This window comes from Thermobia domestica, chromosome 1, assembly GCF_964235325.1.
Source record: "Thermobia domestica chromosome 1, izTheDome1.hap1.1, whole genome shotgun sequence".
In the NCBI taxonomy this organism is placed as follows: domain Eukaryota; kingdom Metazoa; phylum Arthropoda; class Insecta; order Zygentoma; family Lepismatidae; genus Thermobia; species Thermobia domestica.
In genome coordinates, this window is record NC_137454.1 from 157,396,759 (window position 1) to 157,417,408 (window position 20,650).

General features: G+C 35.4%; 1 protein-coding gene across 1 annotated transcript in view; it reads left to right on the forward strand.

Moving 5' to 3' along the window:
- LOC145668725 (uncharacterized) overlaps nucleotides 1-20,650 on the forward strand; it is a 56,305-nt gene that overhangs the window by 11,956 nt on the left and 23,699 nt on the right. The window contains exons 4-5 of the mRNA XM_081736884.1: nucleotides 5,398-5,547; nucleotides 15,947-16,077. Coding sequence (XP_081593010.1) covers nucleotides 5,398-5,547; nucleotides 15,947-16,077 — 281 coding nt within the window. The remainder of the gene's footprint in view (nucleotides 1-5,397; nucleotides 5,548-15,946; nucleotides 16,078-20,650) is intronic.

The following is a 20,650-nucleotide window of genomic DNA, read 5'->3' on the forward strand; positions in this document are numbered from 1 at the left end:
AGGAAAAATTCTCCTGTTTTCGACTCCTCTTGCTTTAAAAATAAACAAAGCAATGCATCCACGCACGTTGTATCCCCGCTTGCAACAGAAACTGCTGAAAAACCTCTACTTCCGCAACAGACGTAATTATGAGTGTTCATAACAGATGGTACGGCATAAAAGAAACCACTTAAAACAGGAGTGGCAACATCTATGGTATGACATTCAAAGTATCACGCTCAACATGGTTTGTTAATTTGGATTAACACGGCGCAATATAGGGTTAACCCTTGGCGCAATATAGGTTATGAACGTGACGCCTCATAATTTTGTTCGTATTTCACTAATAAATATTTCAATGATGATTGCACCATAACATGTTTTAACTTAAGAAATTATAAACGAGAAAGTCTATTGCGGCGGCCAGTACATTTTGTTATAACATGCACTAGTATAATAATATAGTAAATTCCTTTTGAATTTTCGTCCACAACGTTTTGAATTTTAGTGACATTTTAAATATTCAAACATTAAAAATATCACTAAAATACTTGTTTTGATTCGTATCGTATTTGTAATTCATACAAGGCGCACCAGAGATTAAACTGGAGTTTTAAAAATTGTAACATGTTTGAGGATACAATTGACCACTTTGCACACCATGTGTTACATTTAGCAAATAATTTTATTTTCTCCTCCTCTAAATGTTTTCTCCTTCGTATTCTTCTTCTTCCCCTATTATTATTATTATTATTATTATTATTATTATTATTATTATTATTATTATTATTATTATTATTATTATTATTATTATTATTATTATTATTAGCATTAAGGATTCATGGGACCACCATGCATATGTAAAAGAGATAATATGAGACTTGAAAAAGTGGATTTTAACATCCTAACATCATAAAGTTAGTCTTCTGAACTTACATAAGCCCACTTTTCTCATGAGCGCCCCGCATTAAAGGTCCTGTAGGCCCTTAGTTACATCATTGATTACATAGATCCTTCGTTGTACGCGATCTCACTTTGCAACTTTTCGCTATAATGCGACTGAGGCAAAGAACAAAATAACAGAAAAAAAACTGTAAGAACATTCATTAGAGCTTACCGATGAAAATCTAATTGAAACTTAAAACCACAGAAAAATTATATAGTAGGGAAGCTTAGTGTTGATCACCATTATACACTTTTCTACAACACAACTGATTGAATTATTTTAGCATTTTGGCAATGGATTTAAGATCATTAAGATAATGATCCATCTATATCTACATAGATTGCATTGTATCAATTCGTAATACTTTTTGCTAAATCTTATGAGAAGCGAGTTTCGATGCAAATTTGAGAGCGATTTACCAGAATAAAATGGTAATCTTGAAGTCAAATATGTTCAGAAAGTGAGAATTATCTATAATGTCATTAAAAGTTTTATAGAGATATGTGTTTTGGCATTCTTCTTTTAATACAGAGTGTTCATTTATTATATAGCCAAAATACAGTGGTGAAATCCTTACACCTAAACAATTTTTAAAAAGTAAATATGAATATAGGACAAATCCGCCTTGTTTTAAAATTACGCGGTGCCGAAAACGAGGAAAGTGTAACTTTGAGGCTGCCCAGCTCGAAAACTATAAGATATATTAAAGGTGGTTAAAGCAATATCAGAGGAACTAGTGCACTCTCTATCTAAATATCCATGTTTCAGAGTTAAGTGGTACCGGCGCAACGAATCTTATAGAGGGAGCTGGGGTATCGGAACCCTGATTTAAGTAAGGATAAGAAGTACGGAAGTACCCTGATTAAGTACGGAAAAATACATTTTGATAGAAAATGTCTAATTATCGGTTTGCTAAGCTGTGATGTCGTGTACCTCAGTATTATCATTTGTTACAAGGGGAGGCTGGAATGTTCATGAAATCACCAAGAAGAAATTTCCCTGGAAGAACCATTTTAAAAGAGTATTCAACATATTCCTCCCGAAGCTCATACACTTTTTACAACGATGCTGCAACATTTCTAACCCTTGCAAATAGATCTTGTTTTGCTGTGCAAACCAGCCCTCCACCTCCACAATGAGTGCCTTATCGGATGGAAAACATTTGCCTTTGAGATGTTTTTTGAGATGTAGGAAGAGGTAATAGTCGGAGGGGGCAAGATCAGGTAAGTAGGGTGGGTGAGGTACACAGGTAAAGCCCAGATCCACCAGCAATTGTATAGTTTGATTAGCCTTGTGGGAGGGTGCATTGTCCTGGAGGAACTGAACACCACTGCTCACTTTTCCAAGACGTTTTTTCTTCAGAGCCTTTTCCAGCTCAATCAAATAGCTGGAATAACCCCCAGGATTGATGATTTCACTCTTTTTAAGATATTTGATACGGATGACACCGTCCTTATCCCAAAACACCGATGCAAGCACCTTCCTAGCTGATCTTTGGCTCCGGAACTATTTGGGTCGGGGAGATCCTCTGTGGCGCCACTCCATGGATTGCTGTTTAGTCTCTGGATCATAGTAGTGCAGCCATGTTTCATCATCTGTCACCAGACTGCGCAAGAACTCACCAAAGTTTTGAAAGTTTTGCAAAATTTCCTGTGACATCTGCACCCGTGTTCTCTTCTGGTCAGCATTTAAACATTTTGGGATCCATTTGGCACTGACCTTCCGCATGTCCAAATATTCTGCTATTATGACACCCATACGCTTACGCGACATCCTCACACACGCAACAATGTTTTTGATCGATATGAGACTATCCTCCATGATCATGTCATGCACTTTGTTGATGTTTTCATGGTCACTGCACTTGAAGGCCTGCCTGGGCGAGGTTCATCTTCAGTCTGATGATGACCAGTCTTAAAACACCTCATCTACTCCTGTTGTTTATCCAGGAGCGTGTACCCCAAAGTATCCTGCAAAGCTTTATGCATTTCCATAGGATTTGTCTTGTAGCACAAAAAACTTCTCTACTGCTAAGCCGCTAAGCTCATTCTTCTCGAATTTCCTTAGCTACTCCGCCATATTTTCTTACAGAACCTGTAACAAACAAATAACAATGATAAAATGATCATATACGTAATGGGAGGTTCACAATATATGACCTTTCTAATGACTACAGTGATATGTTTCAATTTTTATTTCTTCTAGGCGATTTCATGAATTTTTCAAGCCCCATCGTAATTTCACATTATCATCAATTATAATATCTGCAATTATGTAATCACACATAACAGTTCAATGTCGAAAAGTGGTTGATAACACTTGTAAACCAACAAACATCATTTGATGACTGTGATCTAAGCAAGAAAACCTTCATAAAAACAAAAGATGCTAAATAAATGATCGCAGAGATACATAATCCGAAATGCTGTTAAAGCAAACATGAGGACAAAATAAAAGTAAAGAAATTAACTTTAAATTTAGGAGGGTAGTCTGAACGAGTCAAATTTATTATAGTCACCCTGTTGCTATGGAAGCATTTAGCTGGCACTCCTTTTTGAGATTGACGTCGTCTCTTGTTGGTTACTTTGCCTATAAACTGAATCTAAGACATAGTACGAAACTGATAGCATTGTATTATTGTGTAAAACTGAAAAAGCGAAAATATCTTCCCCCAATTCAGCCTGGAATTAGATCTGGAGGTCAAGCAGACCAACGTTGACTTAATAAGGGACAAAATTCGAAGGTTAATATACCAGCTTCATTGTTTCGGAAAATGTAACATTTCAGTATACAATATTTCAGTTCCAGAGATTTGGGCATCAAATGAAAAATATAATTGCGCGACATAGGGTAGCAGTTGTTTGTAATTAGTGCTTCGACCCCAGCGTCAGATGGAGGAGCATGATACGAATATTACTTCTGAAAGTTAGGATGGATCTTCAATTCATGTTCCTGTGCAACGAATTTAAGTAGTGCAGTATTAGCGGTCAAAGACAAGTTTCCCTATATGACTGTTAATAAGAGGATGAACTGTTGAATAACGTCGCGACTTCAAGTCATTTAGGAAATGTCAATTTTAATGGACTTGTGAAACCCTTTAGACTTGATTTGGTCAATATTGAGAATGATTGGAGTTAAGCTACTGTGTTCTTATAATAATATGTTTTGAAATAAGAAATTGTAGATTCTCAATCGAATTTGAACATCGAGGCCAACCATATAGAACAAGGGCCAAGGAAATGGAACTTTTGACACTATATTAGAAATGTTCCTTAGGGTCCTTAGAATCAAAAAATAGTTGTTGGTCAACATATAAATGCAACAACTGGGTCATGGGGCAATTAACCTTTTAGCACCTGTATATATTTACAGACATCGATGGGATATCTTTAAATGACCGTAGATCAGACCGTTAGTGCAACACTGGAACAAGTTATACCTCGATTGATTTGTAAGACTTAGGTTTTCAGTTTACGTTATGAACGGGACATTTCTGTGTACAAGGGAAAACTAATTGAGCGATATATAAGAAAATTTCCTCTAAAAACGCCCTTCACGCGATTCTTTTAGTTATTATGTGGCAACATTGCAAACTACGTGAATAATAAAATGTATTTATGTGTCCCATTTCATGTTCAACTTACAATGAAAATGTCATCTTGATCCATCAAATAGCACCAAAGGAAATTTGTTTTATATAGTTTGCATAGAGTTCATAATAATAGATTTTCATGAAAGTACGAGTATGACTTTATGTCAATGTTACGACCGTCAGTCTACACTGGAACAAGTTATACCTCGATCGATTTGGAAGAGTGTAGGCTTTCAGTTTACGTAACGAACGAGACATTTCTCCGTACAAAGGAAAAATAATTGAGGGATATTTAAGAAAATTTCCCTTAAAAAAGTCTCTTCTCGCGATTCTTTTAGTTATTACGTGCAACACTGCTAACTAGGTGAATAATAAAATGTATTTAGATGTTCTGTTTTATGTTCAACTTAAATACACTACGCATAAAACGAAATTGAAACGACGACAAATTTCATAAAAAAAAAAACTTCCATAAGAACTTTCAGGTCAAAGTATTGCGGCAAGAGACTGGCACTTGAAAACTGCACCGCTTAACATCAAATTGCATCCAAATTCGTACAGAATACGACACAAAAACCCGGTCTATCTCTGGGACTACCAAAGTTTCATAAAATTACCACGATTGCTAAGTCAGTCTACTGAATCATGTGAGGCGGAAAATTGTACACTCTTAGTGGATAATTTACTATATTTGGAGCGTACTGTTATACGGCAGTATGTAGCAGACATCCTGTTTAACGAGGAGCAGTGCGTATTTGGCTAAAAATAGAGCTAAAATTGGGATCACGAATAAAAGGGAAAGGGAGTTTTATGGGAAACTCTAGTGACATGTGTCTCTAGAATAGCTGAACGTGTCATTAAAGGAACACCTATTCGATAGGAAGACGAATCACTACTGTTACAGATTCAAGAAGTGGATTTCATAGCAGCCGAAATGAGGTACCACAACTTGTACCAGATCATCGAGCTGAAATTGTTCATCGAAGAAACATACCTAAAGATAAATTCATTGAAGGCACAGTCTGTGCAGGTATGTCAGTAAGTGTTTTAGTTATTGAAACAGCTTTATTGTTACTGCGAGCTTTCATTATTCACCATGGACAAACGTCACATCTTTCGTGGATTACCACGGTAAAATTACTACATGCCATGAGCTTAGGCTTACATCATCTTCTTTTCAAGTTTATATCAATCCTTTTAGATGCAAGTAATACAGGCCCAAGTCTTCGGAAAACCTGTGGCCCCAAATTTTTAACGTAAGATATTTGTTCAGCTGCTAGAGATGTACCATGGTTGATGTCAAATAAGATGCTACTAGGTATAACCGTCAGATATCTCACAAGTAGAACAGAATTAATACTTCTACTCAACCATATGTGAAACTCATATTCATATTCACAAATATTTAGATTATAAACAACAATGTATGATTTTGTCTCCCAAAGCGGTGATGACCTCCAACCATCAGTCATAAAAGATTCATCTGTATTCTCCCCCATTTGCTGTGATAATTTCCGAGGATTTGCATATCGCTTCCACTTAGAAGGATAAATATATACTGCATGAGATATTAGGTAAATCTGAGCTTTTGGAACGTAGCACTCCTGCTATGGGTGGCCACGAATTAACTCACACCTGTTGGTGGTGATTAAGAATAGCTCATAGTAACAATAAATGTCTTTCAATAACAAAACACTTAGTCATACCTGCACAGACTGTGCCTTTAATGAATTTATAGTTAGGTATGTTTGTTCCATGAACAATTTCAGCTCGATGATCTGGTACAAGTTGTGGTACCTCATTTCGGCTGCTATGAAATCCACTTCTTCAATCTGTAACAGTAGTGATTCGTCTTCCTATCGAATAGGTGTTCCTTTAGTGACACGTTCAGCTATTCTAGTGACACATGTCACTAGAGTTTCCCATAAAACTCCCTTTCCCTTTTTTCGTGATCCCAATTTTAGCTCTATTTTTAGCCAAATACGCACTGCTCCTCGTTAAACAGGATGTCTGCTACATACTGCCGTATAGCAGTATGCTCCAAATATAGTAAATTATCCACTAAGAGTGTACAATTTTCCGCCTCACATGATTCAGTAGACTGACTTAGCAATCGTGGTAATTTTATGAAACTTTGGTAGTCCCAGGGATAGACCGGGTTTTTGTGTTGTATTCTGTATGAATTTGGATGCAATTTGATGTTAAGCGGTGCAGTTTTGCAGTGCCAGTCTCTTGCCGCAATACTTTGACCTGAAAGTTCTTATGGAAGTTTTTTTTTTTTTATGAAATTTGTCGTCGTTTCAATTTCGTTTTATGCGTAGCGTATTACACAGAATTTTCGATTTTTCACAACAGTAATCCTTTTTCTTTTTGCAATTGTCGTCTGTCTGACTGGCTTGTTTTTGTTTGTCATTCTTTTCCAGAATAACTGAGAACACATGGATTTTAGGGCGAATATGCTACTATTACCAGCTTATAGACAGACAAGAACACAAAGAATATAACAAATTATTTAATGTTACAGCAATTTAAAAACTACATATTACATACTATATTAAGTGCGATTATCTCTGTGCACATGTAATAGGAATACATGCCCTACGCAATTCCTTCGAGAGTTGTTTGATAACTTCACATGTCAGCAGACATTTTTGGAAGTGTATTCATTGTAGAATAGCAGAACAATAAGTATTTTCAAAGGAACATAATGTAACCGTACAACAGTAAAATTATTGCTTTATATTATACCATAGACGAATTTCTCAGTACTAGGAATTTGTCATAATATAAGGAATGAGAAAATCAACTAAAATAATTTGTATCACTTTTTTCTATAGAAAAATAAAACGGAACATTGAGAGAAAGTCATACTCATACTTCGATGAAAATGAATTATTATGAAAATTGTGAAGACTATAAAATACATATTTCCTCTGCTCCTATTTAATGGATCAAGACGAAAGTTTCAGTTTAAGTTGAACATAGAATAGGACACATAAATACATTTTATTATTCACGTAGCTTGTAGTGTTACCACGTAATAACTGTAAATTGACACAAAATCATACTCGTAATTCTATGAAAATCCATTATTACGAGCCCTGTGAAGACTATAAAATACATATCTCCTCTGCTGATATTTAATGAATCAAGACGAAATTTTCAATTTAAGTTGAACATAAAACAGAACATCTAAATACATTTTATTATTCACCTAGTTAGCAGTGTTGCACGTAATAACTAAAAGAATCGCGAGAAGATACTTTTTTAAGGGAAATTTTCTTAAATATCCCTCAATTATTTTTCCTTTGTACGCAGAAATGTCTCGTTCGTTACGTAAACTGAAAGCCTACACTCTTCCAAATCGATCGAGGTATAACTTGTTCCAGTGTAGACTGACGGTCGTAACATTGACATAAAGTCATACTCGTACTTTCATGAAAATCTATTATTATGAACTCTATGCAAACTATATAAAACAAATTTCCTTTGGTGCTATTTGATGGATCAAGATGAAATTTTCATTGTAAGTTGAACATGAAATGGGACACATAAATACATTTTATTATTCACGTAGTTTGCAATGTTGCCACATAATAACTAAAAGAATCGCGTGAAGGGCGTTTTTAGAGGAAATTTTCTTATATATCGCTCAATTAGTTTTCCCTTGTACACAGAAATGTCCCGTTCATAACGTAAACTGAAAACCTACAGTCTTACAAATCAATCGAGGTATAACTTGTTCCAGTGTTGCACTAACGGTCCGATCTACGGTCATTTAAAGATATCCCATCGATGTCTGTAAATATACACAAGTGCTAAAGGGTTAAGGGCTCTAGTACTCAGGTGTTGCATTTATATTTTGACCAACAACTATTTTTTGATTCTAAGGACCCTAACGAACATTTCTAATATAGTGGCAAGAGTTCCCTAGGGGGGAAGTTATCACCCCCTTGGCCCTTGGTCTATTAAAACAGAATGCCAATTCCGTCAAATCATCATCCTTCTGTGATTCAGTTAAAGTTCTAGATGTCTATTGTTAATCAATTAGAGCTTCGCAACAAACGTGTCTTGTCTCCTTCGGAGATGCTTTCAAGAATCGAAGAAAATTCAAGGATGGATCATCAAGATGCTATGGAAATATAGGTTAACAGACCTGAAAGATAGATGTGGAACAGTCAAATAAATTTAACGACTTAATTAAGAAAATTGTAAATGCTTTACAGTACCAAGTCGAGTCTGGAAATGAAATCGTAAGATCAGGCCAGTTCAGAGTCCGGTGACGGCGCATATGTCGAATTTAGTGATGCTATGATGGATAGAATAAGTTTGTTAAAAATTATAAGGATTGGACTAACGAAGCCAGAAGTATGAGCATTATATATATTATTTAGGAGTGAGAATTTCACCAGTGGCTTTTGGCTACAAAATAAATGAACACCTGATATATATAAGGTAGCCAAAATCACTTATTATGTATCCAAAATCCACTGGTGAAATCCTCACACCTAAATAATTTAAAAAGCCCATATGAACAAAGGGCGTAAACCGTGTTGTTTCAAAGTTAATCAATGCCGCGATGCACGAGGAAAGTGTAATTTTGCGGGTGCCTAGCTCGAGAACTATTAAAGGCAGTTACAGAAATATCACACGAACTAGTACATTCTCAATCTAAATATCAATATTTCAGAGTTAGGTGGTACCGGCGCAATGAACTTTATAGAGGGACCTGGGGTGTCGGTACTCTGATTTAAGTATGAATAGAAAAAAGAAGATACACCTTGACATAAAATGTCTAATTATCGGTTTGTTTAAGCTGTTATGTCGTGTACATAAGTATGTGTAAATTTCAGATTATCACTAATTTTAATATCTGCAATTATGCAACCATACATAACACAGTTTAACATTAAAGAAAAGTGGTTGATACCACTTTGCAAACCAAGTTCCAACGTTAAGTATCATTTGATGACGGTCATATAAGCAAGAAAAATGTCATACAAATAAAAGATAATTAACAAATGGTTTCAGAGATACAGAAATCCGAAATGTTGTCAAAAACAGACAAATCAGGGCAAAGGTTTCGAAAAAGTACTTAGTGAAGAGGGTATAGGTTCGTAGCTCGGAAGAAAGTTACATTTATGTTCACAAAGTATGCACGTGTGTGAGGGCGTAAAGAAGCATGAAAAAATATTAAGAGAAAAAACGAAAAAATAGCGTATTTAAGATGATAGTTGGTTCTACTTGTTTGTAAATACAATCTAGAGCGGTGTAAAAGGACAGAAACGAAAGCTTACATTTAATGTCACAGTTTCTACCCTCAAGGTTCAGAAGTTAAGTGAATGTTGAAAGTGAAATAGGAACATCTGAGAAATAGGAAAATAATAGGAAAGGTAGTAAGTGAAACGAGGTGAAGACAAGATACTGGTATTTTTGTTAGAGTAAGGTTGGTTTTGAATGCACTTTAACACCTTTAGAGGAAAGTTACATTGTCTCGTTTACTGACGTTTCATGCTTTAAATGGATACAATTTCTAACACGTTAAAACCATTCGATTCTAAACTATTTCTTTCAAGATAAAATCAAAATAACTTGCGAATTCCGAAACCTCATTAAACTCTGAATAATAAGGGGGAAAAGTGAAGCAATTTATGTATAAAGATCATAAACATAGTAAACAAACCTTGTATTTTGTAAACACACCTGCGCTTGTTTCATCTGAATATACGCAACTAGTGTTGTCCTCTAGTAGACGTGTTCGATTTTGCTGCAATTTTCGTTGTTAGTATAGTTGAATAGAACACATGGTGCAGTGTGTGGTGTTAGATGATTTCGTGTATGTTCATCTCGTGTGTGGTATTACTCAAATATTATCAATGTAGATGTACACATTTAATGAAATGACAGATATGCCCTTATTTGTGGCCGTGCTTATGGGAATCCACATAAAGGACAGTCTACGGACTGTCTACGGACAGTCTTGACTTCTGATCGAGAAGAGAGAACTTTTCAGATAATTAAAGAAGATCTTTGTATCAGTACAAAAAAGCTAACAATGCTAGAAGGTGTTTCTCATGGGACCGTGTGGGAAGTGTTTCGCTAACAACAAATGTATAACTACTACTTGCAACATGTGCAAGGAATAGAAGAAAGACGCAAATTTACCTACTTGAGACCAACATCAATTCTCGGTTCATGTGCTGGCAGATGTATTAGACGACGAATTTCTAGGGCCATAAATTTTATCGTAACGTCTCATAGGTACAACATACATGCAATTCCTTCAACCAAATCCTCCGGAATGGTTGAGAAATGTTCCTTTCTCGAGAAAATCTCAACTTTAGTTTATGCATGATAGTGCTCCACCACATTTTCTGTGAGACGTTCGTGCATTTCTTGATCATCACTTCCAAGACAGTTGAATGGGGCGAGGAGTACCAATACAGCGACCTCTTCGCTCCCTTGATCTAAATCCTTTGGATATTTATTTGTGGAGACCCCCACAAAAATATACTGCACAAAACAGAAATAAACGAAATGCACGAATTGGAACAAAGATTCGTGATAGATTTGTAATGATTCGTAATACGTCTATGCGTTTCAATATTATACGTGAATTTCTCGTGCAGAGTATTGTGTTGAGGCTAACGGAGAACACATCCAGCATCTGTAATAATTAATATTGTGATCTGAATTCTTGTTCAGCGTAGTACGCAGGAAACAAAAGATGTATACTCTATTAATACGTCATAGTACGTAAATTCGTGGTGGACAACATCATGTTAATGGCTTTACTCGAAATCTCCCATTTTCCCCAACTTTTTATTCTATCCTTTCCTTCATCAAAATTTACTCGCAATATCTAACGCATTTATTGTTACATAGAAAAAGTGAGATGTCAGTGAAGGTACATTCTTACACCCGCTCTTTGGTAAATACTTTTTCAAATCCTTTGCCCTGATGTTCCTTTTCACACGACATTTCGGATTTCTGTATATCTGAAATTATTTGTTTATCATCTTTTTAATGACGTTTATTTTGCTTAGATCACTGTTATTAAATTATATTTTGTGTTAGAACTTGGTTTGCAAGTGTTATCAATCACTTTTCTTTTATGTTAAACTGGGTTATGTGTGGTTGCATTGCAGATATTAAAATTGAGATAATGTGAAATTTACAAATGATAATACTCATGTACAGATATAACAGCTTAATAAACCGATAATTAGACATTTTCTATCACAATATATCTTTTTTTTTTGCCCTATACGTGCTTAAATCAGAGTATTGATACCTCAGCTCCCTCTATAAGATTCGTTGCTCCAGTACCAGCTAACTCTGAAACGTGGATATTTAGATAGAAAGTGTACTAGTTCCTGTGATATTTCTTTAATTGTCTGTAATATGTCTTACAGTTTTCCAGATAGGCAGCCTCAAAATTACACTTTCCTCGTGCTTTGCGGCATTGCGTAACTTTCATACAACGCTGTTTTCGACCTATATCTGTATGGGCTTTTTCATGTATTTAGGTGAAAGGATTTCACCAGTGGGTTTTGGCTACGTAATAAATGAACATATAAATGAATGTCTAGGTTGTCTAGAAAGTAATGAGCCTCTGAAGGTCAAAAGTGATAACATAATTACATTGATTTACACAAAATAATAAAGTTTTTATCACAAGAACAAAATAAACTGTATCTGGAAGATAATTTGACAATGAATCCAGATCAAATTGTAGTTTTTCTCCATTGGCGTCAGTTTTTATATGAAAGTGATTTTTGTGCATGCCTATGGCAGCTTACGTATTATATGTATTTGCCATAGGGACATGGTGTCGCAAGAATAGTTTCTTACATAAAGTTTTTAAAAATCGGTATTAGTACACAAAAAATCAAAGGAATGAGCAGCATAGAAGCAAGTTAAAATTAAGAAACTTACCTAAAAATGTTTTCTACCCGATTTCCTGCGAAACTTTGCCTCATGAAAGTCTCGTCCTAAGGTCCAGCAATAGTCATACAACATTGCTGCACTCCACTTCCCTTGATAATCCTTTTCCGTTTGAGAAATATCTTGGTGATGGCGTTCATCATGTTCGTCACTAATGGTATCAAGGTCATCCGGGAAGAAGTCCAAATGGTCGTTCAGGAAATGAAGGTTAAGTGACATGTTACATCCCATACGGTGATATGATCTCATTAGTTTATGTACAGTCCGCAGCAAAAGACCTGCAACATGAGTATGTAAGTTTATTGTAAAACGACGAAACCTTTTGCTCCAAAATAAGTGTGTAGAAGAGGAGGAGGCCGAGGTTTCTCCGGGCGTAATTTTTACCACTTAGAAGTTATGTTGATTCCCTACGCTGTTAGACGTAGTTTCACAATAAACTTACATGCTCATGTTGCAGGTTTTTTGCTGCGAACGAACTATGCAATATCGTCATAATTCTCTGCTTTATGGTTGCTTAGAAAGTTCTTGCACATATTTACAAGGGACAGACATACTATTTTCTCCACTTCTCTCAACAAGTCAACAAAATTCTCATCATTCATTAATTCCATAATTTATGGTTTTACAAATATTGCTTTCTTTGTTTCAGCATCACTGATCTTTGAGAACTTATGTCGCAGATACATGAATCACGTGCTGTTTGGTCCATACCTTTCACAAAGTTTTTGATAAGTCCCACTTTTATGTGCAATGGAGGTTAATACACATTTCTAGGGTCAACAAGAGGAGTGTTCGCCACATTTTTATGTCCAGGTAGCAGTTCATGCGAGCAGGCCATTTTTTCACAATAGTGATTGCTGTCCCTTATGTCCCATTCGCATATAAAGGAGCAGTACTTTGTGTACCCCGGCTGCATGTCAAACAGAATAACAATTACCTTTAGATCTCCATAGATATTCCATTTGTATTTGTCATATTGGATAAGAGTGAGAAACAGTTTCAAAGTCTCACAAGTCTTCTCAAGGTTAACTGCGTGAACAATCGGAACAGGAGGAAATTCGTTCCCGTTGATGAAAAGATCTGCCTTGAGACTCAATTTACTAGGTTCTATAAACAGATGACACTCATTTTCACTGTATGCATGGCCAAAAGTCTCCATAACGGATTCAATATTGTTACAAAAAAAAAAAAAAAAAAAAAACACGTCATCTTCCTCCGAAAAATATTCAGGAAAAACAGCATGGCAGTCGCGAAAAACACTCACTTTTGCATTGGGAGAAAGAAGATTCCATCCTGTCAATCTGGAAGCTAAAAGCTCAGGTTGCTGCTTAGACAAATTTAAATCGCGAACAGGATCATTGAGACCACCTGGTGTCAAAATCTGTGGGATATTTTATTCACACGGCAATTTAAATGTTGGGTCGGCATGAGTGGATATCCCATCTTCTGAACCTTCATGCTCGTTACCAGATTCATTTTCACTCACTATCACATTTTCTGGAGGCACTGATAACGGTAATCCCTCACTGTGGCATACAAGTGTCATAACAGATTATAAATCCGGGTATTGCACACTCTTCTTTTTTCGACGTGATTTCAGCTATATTTGTTATATAAAAATAACAGCCTGTTGTGTGATCCGTTCCGCGAAATCATGGGAACAACGAACGGCAAACGTAGTGAACCTTTTGCCCAGGCAACATGTCAAGCAGTATATGTGGGGGGGGGGGGAGCAATTTCTTGTCTTGGTCTCCAATCTTACACCCAAAATAAAGTTCGTAGCATTTATTCACAAGGGTAGTCAATTGTCGTTTATACATCTTTTCTTCTTCGAATGACCACAACACCCAAATTTCACTAACCTAGAAAAACATGCAACCACTTTCCACGCTATCAGAACTCGCAATGCTGCGACACACATGGCAAGAGTCAGAACGCAATTGTATGTGATTGAATATGACTCATCGGCAAGGTTACCAAACGTCACTCATTTCTGGAGTATGTTCCTTGATCTCGGGGGCACACATCGGAATTTCTTAGACTTTTCCCGATTGTATTCGCTTTCTCTCAACTTTATTTCAATCAATAAATCTGCAAGTTACTTAAATTCAGCCATGGCAGCATAAACCATATGCATCGTTTTAACAGATTTTCAAGGATTTCAATAAGGAGGGGTAGCATGTCACAAGAAAACTGAGCACGATGGACAAAAACTGATTTCATTTTCCACTTTAGCACCCTCGAAGCTAAGAAAACTATTCAGATTTCTTGTGAGAAAAACTTTGTTAACCAATGTTATTGTAATTTCAAAATAATGTTATGAAATAGCATATGCACCACTTCTTTTATCATCTTTCCCACATTCCCGACGACATAATATCGTCGCTGTAGAACTTCCGTGGTTTATGATCCAAAAATTGTGGCATGTGCTTCCCAACGCTATTCAGAGATTTCTCAAGAGACTGAAATAAATTAAAGGTTACGGTGCCAGATAGCGGTTATACGGTTGATACGTTAAATCCTGACAGTTAAGTTCTCGATCGTTAGAATACGGACATAATCCGAACCACATGAGCCCTCGTCGCGGATCGGACACGAATCTCAGATGTCAAAGGCGCGTACGTTTATCCATATAGATACGAAAAAGCGCTAAATACAGCACAGTTTTGTGGAAGGTTCACTTATTTTTATGTCTCAGTACCTCATATCTGGATACAATAATTATAACACTTATTGCACGTCTACTAGCTTCAACTATCAGTCAAATCACGTTAGGTCTGGCCCATTGCGACTCATATATATATTGAAATTTGCCTGCTATGCTATCTCGTATGCCAAAGGCTTATTACGTTTTAAGCTACCTAATATATGCATATTTGCAATTTTTTAATGTGAAAAATTTAGAGTTGGATTTATGAACAGGATTATAAATTTTTATTTTATAAATTTCATTTGCATTTAATATTTCAGTTAGTAAGGAGAAAAGCAACGTTATGAGTTAACACGTAAATTCAGGTCATCGATATAAAAATAATAGTATTAACCATTAATGTGATCACTTTTGCTTTTTTATATGATAATAGGATAGTAAAATCCAATCCATGTAGAAGATTTTCAGTTTTGTGCAAATGTACGTCATGTGGGAAGAACATCACATATTTACAAGCTTTGTTCCTTTTATGTTGTTGTGTTTCATGTTGGTTTAACTGTATTGACAAACATATAGTACTTAAGCGTTTTGTTCAGGTTTACAAAGTTTGAAATCTCCCCTTCCAAACAGAAAAAAAGTAAACTAACCTTCTATTATCTTGTCATTTAACTTAATTTAATGAAGGGTTTTTAAGTTAAATTTGAACAGAGATAAACGCGCTATTTGACAACCTATATACAGATGTATTTTATTTTTAAACGACCGCTCTGTGGTCATTCAATCAATTGTATAAATTATTTTCTTTTCTTTTTGTTTGTTTATTAAAATTTAGGTAACTGAAGCAGCAAAAGGGTCGCCGCTTGATTTTTACACTAAAATCGTATTCGAAAAAAATCCTCTTAGAACTGAATATGGGTTATGCTACGCAGCAAACTCTTATTTTGCTGAATATGCCAAAGTGAAGTAAGTATCTAATTATATTTTTTATTGTGTAATTTTTATCCCTAGATGTTTATTTACGTTAAGTTCTTATCCTGTTCGATATCTGACTGAGGAATGTGTCAGTATGTATAGTGTAGACACTAACTTGACAATAACCGTGCAGATGAAAAAGAAGGAAACTGTGGAAACTTTTGTCAGGATTTGTGGTTCGAATTCCACGTTAAGCTGTAGGTCGACGTCTCATATAGCCTTGATGCAGAAAAAGACGATAAATTTTAATCTTACTTTTTGTCAGGATTTATTATACCCATACAGCATCGGAAAGCGCATTCTTATTCCCTTTCTGTCGATAACACCAGCTAGTAAACGCTGCTTAGAAAATACAATATTTGAAAGTAAATTAAATCTTCGATAACTTTCAAAAATGAACCATTTAGTTATTAGTAAACGAATTAACTGTTCACTCATATTATCTGGAAATTCTACGGTACAACAAACATAACACTGTAAATTCTACATGGGAAGCGTAGTAATGACTCGGAATTTAAATAAAGGAACTTAGAAATCAAATTATTCAAATTAAGGGATTTATTAAAATTACAGGATATTAATGTAAGCTTAATGTTTTTCGAAAACAACCGAAGATAACGACATCCTGGATTTTGGTAAAAATGACTGAAACCGTGACATGTTGTAGATACTGTGATCCTGAGAAAAATCTTAATGGACATAATTACTAATCACTGATCGTTTGGCCACTATGAGGCCACGTTTATGAAAGCAGCCGAACATAGTGATATTGTGAATTTCGATGAGAATGACTGAAACTGTGATGTGTTGTAGATATTGTGATCCTGAAAAAATCTCAATTGGCACAACCACCAGTCACTGATCGTTTGGTTACTACTAGACTATTTTTTGAAAACAGTAGAAGAAAACAGTGTTCTGGATTTCAGTGTAATTGCTTGAAACCGTGATAGGTTGTAGGTATTGTGATCCTGAAAATATGTCTCAATGGATAAAACCACCAATCACTAATCGTTTGGTCACTACAGGTCCAGCTTTTTGAAACCAGCCCTAGTATAACAATATTTTTGATTTCGGTGTAAATGAATGAAACTACGATGTGTTGCAGATGTTGAGATTCTGAGAAAAAATGTCTAGGGCTTTCCAGGGTTTTCCTTTGTCCCGCAAGTTGAACATGGAAATGTTGTCTATGCTTAAATGATATTGGCCACTACTCTTCCCATCCCTTTTCTGGATTGTGGGATGGGACTTTTCAGGGTTTCATGCAGTTCCACCAAAATTCCAGAATATTTACATTCTGCTGTTTTAAAAAATGTGGCCCCGTAGTTGCCAAATGGCCAGTGATTTGTTTTTGTGCCCATTGAGACTTTTTCTGAAGATCATAATGTTATGGGGACATTCCATATGAAATCAAAGGTAGATAATTGTGTAAACTCAAATGAATACATCAAGAAACAAATGAAATTGAATATAAATTCTTTTGATGTTGCAGGTAAATAACTCCAGGCAAATGGTTGTCGATCTGAACCCAGATATTCACATGGTCAATATCGAGCAATATATGTTTTATGTTAAATTTTGAATCGAATCCCATTGAGTGCTCAAAATGCAACTTTGTGGTGTTTTAGTACACATATGAGACTACAATATAAACAGTTTTGAACAAATTCAGAGGGACATTTCTATGCGAAATTCAAAATTCAAAATTCAAATCTTAATTTGAATTTTTGAAGTGTTATTTTTTTATTTTACAGGTTTTTTCAATATAATACAACTTGTAGAGCAATCTTTAAGCTTTCCAATGGTGTTTGTTTCACGTCTCTAGTGCACGTATTAACCATTTTATAAGAATTTTTAATAATCACTGTAACTGAGAAAATGCAATTTTAGACATTTTTGAACACCCTGTATGGTCACACTTTTAGGGGGAGAGATAATATTTGAGATTTTTTCATCTCCCACTGTAATAAAGCTGTACACCAATTTTTACACAAATCTGAGATGATCAAGTCTGATGACTTGTTGATTTGACATGGAATGTCCCTATGTTTAATACAACTATGGTATAATTTGGAACGATTATTTGCAAAATTTATATATATATATCTATATATCTATATATATCTATATCTATCTATCTATCTATCTATCTATATATATATATATATATATATATATATATATATATATATATATATATATATATATATATATATATATATATAGGGTAAAGGCACCGAATATGGAATACTTTTTGTTTCTTCTTCATTTCTCAGAAATGCGTATTCCAGAATAAAAATATTATACATCATAATACTTGTGGTACCTTTGCAAAACAAAATACAAGTATGAAAGTGTGTTCCACATTATTGATTTTTTACAATATTACAAAATTGAAAGAAACTCAATTTCCCATATTAGGCACACCCCGCTCCTAATATGGAACACTACCTGCTCTTAAAATGAAATACTAGAACAAATGTATGTGTCTACCTACAATACGACATTTAGACAACTCGAGCATGGGCGATGTATTCGAGCAATTTATTTGTTTATTTAAGGAATAAATTTACTTAGATATTAGTTCAAGGAAAGAAGCATATGAAGTGTTCAAGCTTCGAACTCCGAAATCACATAGGCCCTTAATATAAGTCTACGAATTGAAAAGGACTCGGTCCGGCCTCCAGAAAAATACCATCTCTTCATACGCCTGATGGGACTGAGGAAAATAAGGGAAAACCTCACTCAGAATGGGCGGTCTGAGCAGTGATCGTGTCCATGCTCGAATTATCCAAATGTCGCGTTGTAGGCATTGCGGCCTATAGGTCTATAAGACGTAAACAAAAAATACATAACATTCGTAAGATAATTAAAATATAAAACAGCAGAAATACCAGAATTCTACGTAGTACAAAGATAATTATCGAACTTGACTGGACTTATTCATTATTAGGCCTATGTTTATAAAATGCTTGTAAAACGAAATTTTCGGGGAAGCAAAATACATGGGACAAATAAAGTATACAAAAATGCCCTATATAAAGAAAAAGTTCGAACATACTGGATTAGTGTGTTTTAAGGCGTACAATTTTTTAATTTCAGTTTTGCTTTGCAAAACACTGGCCACAAACATATTTTTCTCCATCTTTCATGGGAAGCGTGTCGTGGGACCATCTTTTACAAAGTGTCCACTTTAACCAATGTCCCTACCCTGCACTAAGCGACCATAATTTACCACAATGTCACATTCCTCCTCCTCCTCCTCATCATCAGTAGGATCACTTAAACTATCACGATCTTCGTTCAAGTCACTCACTGACTCTTCAGATTAACTTTCTAACTTGTAGCCACTTGATGTCCTTATCTTTGGCTGTTTCGATTGGATTTTTGGGGGAGGGGCTTGCAAAGTTAAACATTTTTTAACTGCTTGCAGAGATGAGGTAAATGCCCATTGTAATGAGGTAGAGGCAGCTTCTAAATCATTTTTGTGTAGAGTGTTCGTAACTACTTTAGCCTCACCTGGCTTTAGACCAAATGTGTTGCAATGCTGTGGCTGTAGTTGTGGACTCACAATGCTGTAATGCTGTGGTAGCAGACTCACTATTTCAATCTGTATTGTCGTGCTGTTCTCTTCACTTTGCACTGTAGACGACACGGTATTTGGGACATTTGAACTAATAAATAATCTGTGAAAATTTCATTCAAATCGGTTCACGCGTTCAGGAGTTATCGCGCACAGACAGACAACACAAATGCCAAACGTGTTGACTAGGAGACGTTCGCTGACGCTCGGTCTAAAATAATATGTCAGGCCTGTCAGTCCGCGTCACTCGATTTGGCATATGGAGTCAACCAATAAGCTAGCAGTGCGCTGATTCCAAACCTTCAGTAAGAAATTTAATCTTTCCTAGTTGATTTTGTTCATATTTATGGTCATTTACGAATGATTAGAAACCTCACTAAAGGTTTGCCAACAGCGCACTGCAAGTTTATTGGTTGACGCCATACGCCAATTCGAGTGACGCGGACTATAATATAACTTACAACTCAGTTATTCTTCTTCACTTCTAGTTCACATACGTATGAACCTATTTAGGAATATTCCATATTAGGATCCTGCTAGTATTCCATATTAGGGAAATTGCTATTTTGGATAGTTCTCTTCCTACACGCGTTTACGTGATTCTCAATGTGCTGAATCTTTATGCCCTTATGGTACACTATATATGTAATCTAAACATCACAAACTCAAAGATAATACATGCCTTTTTCGTACATTCAGCAGCTTGGAAGGGTACGTCCGAAAAACTCAAGTTCTTCAGAAAAATATTCTGCAACAAAAGAAAATGTTTTGTTATCGTTCCACTCATCCGCAGACTCAGGGTGTCACTGTGTACAAGTTTACGTAAAGTCTTCTCGGCGGCAGCACATAGTAGACGAAATAGTCTGGTATTTCATATTAAGAACGTATTCCATATATAGCGCACCCACCCTATATATATATATATATATATATATATATATATATATATATATATATATATATATATCACACAAATATATATAT